Here is a 10,691-nt window from a genome sequence, read left to right on the forward strand (position 1 = left end):
TTTTAAAATTAAAATCAAACTGCAATTTTAAATGCATTTCCGAAATTCCTTTTGATTCGATACTTTATCTATTTATTAGTTGATACATCATGGCAGGTGACGTTCGCCATATGTAAAGACAAACGCAACGATAACCTAACTCTTTCTACTGATGCTCTCATTGGGAATTGAAATCGTTATCTAACCAATACTACAACCTTGACTGCAATTTTAAATGCATTTCCGAAATTTTGTTTGATTTGATACCTTATCTATTTATTAGTTGATACATCATGGTAGTTGACGTCCGCCATATGTAAAGACAAACGCAACGATAACCTAACTCTTTGTACTAATACTCTAAACGGAAATTGGATAAACCGGTCTAACTATGACTTCAACTTAAAATAAAAATAAATTTTTCTCAGTACCTAGATTAATAAATATTAATATTTCTAAAGATATGCTAATTAAAATAATTATATTGAGCTATTTACACGAAAGATTTTTTTGGCTGTCTTTTGATTTTTTACAACTTTATACTTATTTGTTTTTGAATTTGAAAACAACTCAAAGCCCCCTGATAAAATAAGTACAATAAAGTGTGATAAAATAATTATCTAAAAATATTATGAAATTGAAAAGTCTTAAAAAAGCTCACTTAGTTAGATCCTTCTGAAGCAATATCGCTCTCTCTCGCTTTTGTTAGAATCTTCGCAGCGTTTGCGTTAAACTTTTTACCTCTCATGGCACATAGCCAACGCTGATTCAACTTTAAATTTAATCGTTTTTTTCTCCGGACTGCTAAGAAACTCCTTCGCAGGCCACAGATTTTCAAAGAAGGGTATAAATCATTTGCAAATTATCCGCGCAAGATACATATCGTAAAATTTATAGACTAGATTTAAAAGAGGAAACTAATCTGTAGGAAGAAAATTACTAAGCTTCGTTGCCGGATTTTATTACGGATAAAATCAGTTAAGTTGCCATAAAATTTACCATGCAAAAATTTAAAACGAAACACAACCGGAAAATGATCTGGAAGGAAAAACAGTCTATTACAACCAGAACTTAATGGAATAAAAAAAAAAAATGTTCCTCACAATTGCAGTATTTTATTTCTCTAGTCATAATACGAAAGGTAATGCCATCTATTAATGAAATAATTATCTATTTTTTGATCGATATTCATTCATATCTATTGCTACTTCTTTAACATAAGAACTGTCCACAGTTATTTATACGATCACAGAAAATTCCTAATAATACCCGGAAATTTCATGTAAGTTTCTTTTTTCATGCCAGCCTTGTTGGTTGAATGATTTATGGCCCGCATCTGCCGGCTCTCGAGCATATCAAAGGTGCCGTCGGTATCGATCGCCTGCGGCATTCGTATACGAGGCGTGGTAATAAAGTTCCGGGAATATAGTTGTAATTCCTCACATAAAAACACCGCGGGGGTTCAAGCTCATGTTGATGCAAATCGTGAAGCTTCCATTAGAACTGGTAGAAATTTGAAAACTGTCGGTCGCTTCATTCATGATTTGTCCGTATTTTTAGTGGGTAGCAAACATGAATGAATCAAATCACTGATACACTTTTTGATGAAATCAGCGATGGGTAGAAGTGGGGGAAGAGCGCCTAACGAAAGGATGTCGCAAGTACCAACGTCGCCACATATGTTGCGCGGATTAATCCTGTGTTACTTTTTCTTCTTCCCAATAATGAATTTTCTTCTCAAGAGTCGATGACGGTTACGAAACCCATACTTCCAAAAATATTTTTCCATGAGTGGTAAAGGCGGTGGCAACGGTGTATCTGTATGGAGCTAGGGGGTGGCTACTATGAAGGCTCATAATAAAATTGGTTACAAATACAGTTTTATTTACTAGTTCCCGAAACTTCATTGTAACACCTTGGATAAATGAGATAAAGAGACACCGTTTGCTGTTTTTAATTCGTGAAAATATTATAAAGGCGGTTGTCCAGTCCGAATACAGTTCCTTTTTTTAAGAATTGGTAGAACTTCTTTTAAAAGAGGGTGAAGTTAATGCGACTTGTAATTTTTTACCTACTTACGATCTAATGATCTCTTTGTTTCTTTTTTGAAAATTTGTGTTTGGTTGGTGTAGCGGCCACCTCAAACTGTAACCGGGCACTGAAAAAACGGCGCTGATGAATGGAAGAAGCAAGCCTTTTAAAATTAAAACACGGGTCCTATTCATCGCAAGCAGACCCATTAGCTCAGCAGGGTCCCGATACTACACCGCAGGAGGCAGCAACTCGATGACTTTGGCTGTTTCTCACACTGCCTGGCATCTACTACGTATACCTTTTGTTATCCGTGGTTGACCTACAATTTGTTATATTGCTCTTTTACTCTGGTGCTCTTGAAGAATGCCAACGAAGTCTATTGGCCAGGTCAGACAACTTCCAAACGAAAAAAAAAAAAAAGACGAATCGATGAAAGGTAAATTAAAATTGCCCAGATGATTTTTTCAACTCGACACATTGATATTTGGAGCACTAACAGGACTGTGATTGCTCGTGTATACTAGGTGCACCTATGGGCTTGGCCACAGTCAGCAAAACAATATACATACAGTTAGAAACCTATTTGTCTTGGACGCCATTCAGACACAATAAATTTAACTGTTCAGCATAGATTTTTTTGTTATGATTTAAGCGTACGTCTAAACAGATGACAACCTTAAGACAAAAATACGTAGTAGTTTATATCTTCTACAATAATGTCGGACCATTCTTTATAATTTTTACCCCTCCCCCCTTAGGTGACCATCCGTAGTATATAACAAACCCCCCTCTCCTCCACTACTTTTCATGTAGTGCTTCATAAATATGGTTTTAAATTATTTTTTGCAAACATCAGAAAGTTTTGAATATACCTCGTAATAGCGTGAGATTTCTCCAGAGGATATTGACTAAGTACGTGACGAAAACCTAGGCCCCCCTTCCCCTGTAACTATACGTGGTATTTTTGAAGACACCCTCACGAATAAATCATGTAGTATAGGTACATTCCCTATTCGCTGTAGATACTGTGGTTAGAGAAGGTTAGAAATGAAGAGATGTTATAAAGAATAGCAGAACAGAGGACTCTATGGAAATCAATAATAAGTAGGCGGGATAGGTAGAAACAGGAGTTAGGAGGGGTAGAGGTAGACCTAGATTAGATTAAATGTCAACTGTTCGCAAATAAGTAGTTAAGGAAGTGGGTTTTTCTAATTTTAGGGAAATGCGAAAATTAGCTCAGGATAAGAAAGAGTGGAGGTGTGTGTCCAACCAGTCTTAAAACTGACGACCCTATGATGATGTTGGAAGAAAGGAAGGGTACACACCACTTGTTAACTCTTATTCGCAGCACCTCCTTACCAGCATGTAACTAGTGCAAGGGCAGGTAGTGTATAAGAAATGTTATTTCGCCAGGGTTACGTGAATTTTTGCACAACGAATTAAANGAGTAGCCCAATTTACACCATGATGTCACATAGGTATAGTAGAAATAGTTCAATATATGTTTTAAACATCAATAATAATTCATCCATCAAATCCAGTAGCAAATAAAGGATGCCAAATGGTCCAGGCGCTTTATTTACAGAGGCTTTAAAAGAAATAAAAAAGACTAAATACATACCTGTAATTTAATAATCGCTATGCCCACAAGGGATGCGGTAACGGTCTCGAATTCCTAGGTAAACTGGGCGGGTTTTGTAGGAACGGCGGCAATTTACCAGGAGGCGGAGGTGGCGGAAGTGCCGGACTCCTCGATCTCTCCAGATGCATCGGAGTGTTTGTTGCGTAAATATTGACCGCCGACCGTTGATGTACACACGATCGTTTCACGTCCGGCATCTCGAACTGGAGCTTTTGCCAAAACTGTCTGTCTCCCCATTCTATCACAATGTTCGTCTTAATATACAGGCGAAGATCCGGATCGAGATCCCTCTGCGGTATCTCGCCGGTCACTATGAATATCAGTCTTCGTCTTCGGTCTTTTAGCACCTCGTTGAGCGCGGATTTGAATTCGAAACGGCACCATTCGTTGTACAAAAAGTTCTTTGACAGCACCAGGATAGTCCGTCTCGAGGACTCGACCGCTTCTATGATAGTGTCCGCAACGTACGTGGACACGTTGAAGTCGCGATAGTGCAGACACAGCCTGTAATTGGGCTCACCCCCTTCGAGACCCTGAGCCAACACTTGATGAACAAACGCCTCGTCTTTCACGCTGTAACATACGTACGCGTCGAAGAGTCTGTCTTTGTCTTGTTGCTCTTCGAACGAGGTCGTTTTGTAGCACATTCGTAACCCACACCGGGAATAAATCCAAACTCTCAGTTCCCTGCGGTAATAGAAGGCTCCGCACATTATTACCACACTAGACAGGAACAAACACATCGCAATCAGCAAGACCGACAGGTAATCGTTCATTGCCTGGCTTTCCACCATCGCCCGGGACTTTCCCGAAACTACGGTGCACGTGGTGTTATCTAATATCGGGGGTCCTATGCTACTAGTGTTATTACTGAAGAAACAATTGACGCGTGAAAAGTCAGACACTTTCCCCTGATTCACTTGCAACCACATTCGGAATTTTTTCGTATAATCGCAATCGCANTATTAAATTATTACTAAGCTAAGGTTATGAATTATTCTATTTATTTACACTACTGTTGATATATCACTATTCACTGCGCTATTTATTTCACTTCTACCACTGTCAATTTATTTCTGAATTCACTTCTGCAACGGTCAATTTGTTTCTTCTTCTTGCCAATTGTCTCTTCCTTTAAATACTCTTTTGTTTCCTTTCCGGAACCCTCTATAAACATCCGGATCGTTTAGTTTTTCTTAGAACTGTTTAACTGCTTTCCCAGAACGCAGGTACGGCACACGCATTTACAAATACGGCGCACATGAAGAAAGGCGCCCGCGGTTAGCCGGCGAATCGATAAGCCGTTCACGTACACGTGTGTCCAATCGCACACAAACACTCGTGCTCGCTGCAATATGTAGCAATGCTAAAACACATATTATTTCTTTACTTTCGTCATTAACATTAAGATAAACCATTTTTTTTATCAACATCTATGATTTTACAGGTAGTAATAACTTCAGTCTTTGCAGAAAGTATAGGTATATTTCTAAATATTTAGCATAGCATGGATACGTATAAAGGGATTTTCTTTTTCCTAGTAGTTTTCCACAAATTTCAGTACAATTTATATCTCCATTTGAAGGAATATATACATATATATCACATATTTGTAGAATTTGTTTAGTCTTAAGTAAAATTGTGTTATTGAGCTTTTTTGTGATCAATAATACTTTAAATTGCAATCGTTTTACTGTTGTTCGACTTGATGCGTCTGGTTTCAGTTTTTTTATAAAAACATCAGGAAGTACACTTGTTGGTTCGTTGCAAATGAAAAAGATTTCATTGAAACGACTACAACGGCAAGGGGTTGTAATCAAGTTTTTTCATTTTACTGAAAGTATTTTCAGACGGATTTGCCTCATCGAGCAACCAAAAGGTAGATTTAATTGTAAGTTTATACATGTGTTAGGTTTGTCCCATAAGACCCATATGAAAAACCCATAATCCTAATTTCAGTATCACCACTTTTTTGGTGGGATTTTCATGAAGAACCTACGGGGAAATCCTTACATCGGCATGCCCCTCATTAGCCGCATGTTAGATGGAGCATGCCCCTTATAAATTCTAGTCGGGACATATCCAAAATTTAAGATTATAGCATTTGAAAACATTAATTATACGTTACGAAAATATCCGTTGTTAATTTTTATAAATGCCTTATGTTATTTTCTGTATGCCACTTATCTAAGTGTTACTTAACGAGCTCTATTTGAATTTATACGAGTCATTTCCGTTATTAGTCGTATTGAAGACGGTAATTTTAATTAAAATTTTCCCCGGGTGGATACAGACATGCGCTCATGTTTTGATAAGCGTTTTACTTAGGTATGTTAGCGACTAACATGATCAAAGAGACATTAATTACGACTCAGGTCATTGAAAGTGAATCCGTAAATGTCCTTTATTACCGCATTATGTCCACTAATTAACTAATTGCCGATCGATATAAGTGTCTGTGTTTGACGAATCGAAGAGGCATCTGCCGCTGGGAATAGGCGCATAATGTAATTAAACCGACGGTAATTGTAATGCTAAAATGACAGGAAATTATTGTTGTAATATGTGTAATAAACACTGTGATATATGCACGCAAACATTGACACTAAATGTTCAAACAGTTATAAAAGTACAAACAAACAAAATTAATGTACCTAATTATTATGTTCTACCTACTTAAAATAGTGTTTATATTTTGGTATAAGAAATTAATTGATTACGGATGTTGGTGGTATACAATATGCCATATAATTTCCTGTTTTTTTTTTTGACAAAAAAATCCGAATGTGGTGACGGCCCTAGTTCCCATAAAACAAACTCCATAGCAATACCGAAATGATAGTCTACCGATAATGTGGAATTTTCATTCCAATTTTCCGGATTTTACCAATCAAACCAGCTACGACGTTATCATCATAAGATCGTCAGTCCCGAGTGGTTGGACATGCACCTCCACTCTTTCCTATCCTGACCTAATCTTCGCATTTCCCTAAAACTAATCTAGGTCTACCTATACTTCTTTTATACTTCATTTACTTTCTTTAGCGATGTGCCCCTTCCAATGTCTTGGATGCGCGCTGGCAAAATCGTAGGTAGGGAGAAAAAAGCTCATTATACTCTCGACTCTTGTTCATTAAACATACTTTTTCATACAGTACCGGCCAATAGTTTTGTTCAGTCATGATTAGTAGTGCGAATCGAAAACAAGCGTTAAAGCCTTTAATGTGTCTTCAAATATAAATAACCATCTCGTTGATATTTTCAGTAGTAAATGGTACCAATAACAGTACATTTGAGCAATGCAATTGTAGTGGATTAAATGGTCAATTTTTCCGTGCAGTACTGTACGGATTATACGCTCTTAACCGGTTAAGAGTTTGGTCGAGAGTTGTCTCCTTTCTTTTCTGGCTTAGTGCTGTTCTTTTCTACTTTGCGCCGGTCAAACTGAAGGTCACATCGATACAGAAACTAAACGGAGTATACCTCCTGTTTCTGCCTCTACTATGTCTTTTACTAGCCCATCATACCTAAAAAAGTGTCCTACCAATCTATCCCACCTATCTCTTATTGACCTCTGATCACCAATTCTTTCTAATACCTTTTCATTTCTGCTAGCTCCGATGTATCTAATTTGATTGAAATTAACAGTTTTAGGTTCCGGTACTCCCTCTATTTTGCTCTTCTACTTCATTCAACCCGTTTGGTGTATTCTAACAAATATTCACTTCTATACCCTGTATAATGACACTCAGTTTTCCTTTTAACGTTACAGAGTCTGAAGTAGATATTCTAATCATACTGCAGATATTATATTATTTACTGTTTCTTGCTTTTTAGCTTGAGGGCGCGACGTTTAATAAAATTTTAGTGGAATTAAATATGAGATTTGTGTGCATTTAATACAGCTTTAGCAGAGATAGTGTACTTATATTCCTGATATTCGCTGCTTGAAGGATTAAAGTCTTTGGAAGTTCAAGCTCGCATATTAAAGCACACTCCGAACCAATTTGTTTTTTAATAATTTCAAAAGTACACAAGCGCATCCCGTTTATCCGAGATTAATTTGTTTGAACAAAATTTAGCAGGCTTACGTTTGAAGATTGCTTGCTTTCGTACACAGTAGAATAATATTATCGTAAATGATTATGATTTTGTTGAAAAGCTTCATAAAGTCATCAAGTTCCAATTTCTTTAAATGCTACTCAATTTTAACATCAATATTATGTTAATCTGGTAACAAAATGTGTAACACGGGGCGTAAAATTGTTTATTGAAATCATAAAAAGCGTTAGGTACATAAAGGAAGAGTTGCCAAAAGGCTGTAGAAACATCTCTAACAAAGCTGTTGAAACGCGTTTCCTTCATTTCACAATAAAAATTGACTGTTTTATATTAAACTAGTGACCCGGCCCAGCTTCGCATCACCCGCACATATTTTTGTTTTGTTTAGATTATTATCGAAAAAGGGAAATCTTCAAAAGATACTCCCTGAGCATAGTAAATATACTACAGAATGTCTTTATATACAACATTCACAGTTTTTTTGTCATTAGATAATACAAACCGGCTTCCCGGCCGGTACCGCCGCAATCACTATGTCCCTGCATTTTAAATCTGTAATATCTTCGAAAATATTCATTTAAATTACATTTTGTAAGGACCATATTGATTTATATTAAATGCACAATGTATTTAAGGTACTTAATTGGATAAGAATTAATGCTGTATTGCTTACAATCGCTTCGTAAATAAGTCATTATTTCTCATAAAAAATAAATGATAAAAATGGTTATTGTGGGTTATCCCTCAGAGATAATACCATCACGGACTTTTTTGTAGACCCTTTGAAGATGTACAATATTGTGGTACGTTATTTTGATCTATCTCGTAGGGTTCAGCCAGAGTTTGCAATGTAAGCGCAAAAAATGTGTTTATTTACGACATCACATTAGAAATCTCTAAAATTATCAGTGTTTCCCTACTATATTATGCATGTATTACACATATGAACCTTCGTCTTGAATCACTTTATCTTTTAAAAAAAACCGCATCAGAATCCGTTGCGTAGTTTTAAAGATTTAAGCATACATAGGGACAGACAGCGGGAAAGCGACTTTGTTTTAGACTATGTAGTGATTAGCTGCTCCGACAGGGTTCGTTCTGTCAAAAGTTACTGACCTGTCGTAGTCTAATAGAAGAAATAAATAAATATAACATATAACATACAGCCTAATCGTCTTGAAGACATACCAAAGATAATCCTAAGGCGCTTTTGTTTTGTTTACTCTATAGTTTGTATTGGAAAAAGAAAATGAGGTTATTACGTTCTTCTGGGCAATTTTTCCAGATTTTGCCTTCATAAGAACCTTCCTCGGACTTCCAGGAATATTTCTCGAAATTGGTCCAGCCGTTTTCTCTAGTTTTGCGCTTAGCAACACATTTAGCGATTCAGTTTTATTTATATAGATACAAAAACTGTATTTCGATAGCTAAAGAACACATATAAACCAAAAGCTTGCATGAAAGCAGAACGTCGACATCTGAAAGCTCACTTCCGGATTTGTTTTCTCCAAATTTCTCCTATTAAAAATGTGTTCATCTTCAATATTAATCCTCTATAACTTATTATATAAGTATAAGTATACAAGTATAACGCTTTAAGGGCTATGAAAAGTTTTTCCTAATTTGTGCCATGTTTTTTAATTTTTCCGCATTTGAAAGATCCTAAAAACCAACGATTTCGGCACACTGGTGATGAATTAGTCACATCAAATAGCATGGTACAGGTCTGACGAAGTAAGCTGGCGAGCGGTCGCGCAGGTACTTGCCCATTTATGACCTATTTGGGTACGTCACTTGGAACCGATACACAAATAAGCTTTCGGTAGGCGTAAATTATAGTATTAATACAGATGGGACAGTAGCGTACTAGAAANTTCAGAGACTGGATACGAAATGAGGATCTCTCTATGAGCGACTCGAGTCTCTCGTTCAGAGACGCTAAACAGTTATTTTGACAGTCTCTCAACAGTCTCTCTCAGCAACATCTGAGAGACGGAGACTCAAGTCTCGCTTTCAGAGACTGAGAGACTGAACATTTTTATCTCGGGTTGTACTTATTAATATTGTTAAAAGGTAAAATCGTTTGGATACAATTCTGCAATTGATATTCTAGTTTGTTATCTGTAATGCACGTATCTAACGCAACTCTCTACGCTTTGCCACAACAAAACCTAAATCCAATCGCTTCTTTTGATGCAGAACTGGAGCCAGAAGGTGAAGAATTGGAGAACAATCTGCATGCATACATATGTCTATAAAAGAAGTGGCTGATACATATTCAAAACATTGGCGTGCATCACAATACATCATTTTTGTTTTTGTGTATATTCATGGTGTGTGTCAGAGTATGTGTATGTACGCGTGTAGGTGTGTGATACGTATGTGTAATTCGTTTTACGCGAGTCCGAATAAAAGCGCGGCGGCCATATGCGTGGCTGTACGTATAAATAAGAGACGCTCGCCACATTAATTATCACAATACGTGAAACTAATTAACTACAAAACATCTGTTAGAATTGAATAATTAGCGTTTTGCAGCTGAAATATGTAGCTCGGCAGCGCTAAATTAGCACCATATAATTAAACGCACGACTGGATCCGTTCAAAGGATATTCATAACGATCATGCCACTATTAAACAAATAGTGGATCGGGAAAAGCGCTTGCAACAGCGCCATCTACTTTGTACGCATAACCAATAAAAGCTGGGCTATGGTTTTGAGCCGTTGCTATACCTACAAACGATTTTCCGATATTTGGTCATCAACATGATTAATATATGCATTTGAAAATACTTCAGTGACGGATTGTGTTCGCGCGTTACTAAATACTTTAAAAATCAGCATGATTTTTATAAGTATATTTGGATTTAGAAGAAATAGAGGAACGCGAGAGGCCATTCTAGCTTTACGGGTAGCAATAGAGAAAACGATAGAAAAAGGAAAGAGTGCGTACATAGGATTTGTAGATTTAGA

General features: G+C 36.8%; 1 protein-coding gene across 1 annotated transcript; it reads right to left on the reverse strand.

Annotated features, from left to right (window-relative positions):
* Positions 1-3,639: 3,639 nt before the first annotated feature.
* LOC112906527 (toll-like receptor Tollo) lies at positions 3,640-4,605 on the reverse strand. Its single transcript, XM_025980786.1, has one exon. It carries the CDS (start codon positions 4,585-4,587, stop codon positions 3,652-3,654), a length of 936 nt encoding a protein of 311 aa, XP_025836571.1. The 5' UTR covers positions 4,588-4,605; the 3' UTR covers positions 3,640-3,651.
* Between the last annotated feature and the right edge of the window lie 6,086 nt (positions 4,606-10,691).

Source organism: Agrilus planipennis, unplaced genomic scaffold (assembly GCF_000699045.2).
Source record: "Agrilus planipennis isolate EAB-ADULT unplaced genomic scaffold, Apla_2.0 scaffold8, whole genome shotgun sequence".
Lineage (NCBI taxonomy): Eukaryota > Metazoa > Arthropoda > Insecta > Coleoptera > Buprestidae > Agrilus > Agrilus planipennis.

Coding starts and splice junctions, on each gene's coding strand:
- LOC112906527 (XM_025980786.1), bottom strand. CDS start 4,587: ATGTGGTTGCAAGTGAATCAGGGGAAAGTGTCTGACTTTTCACGCGTC.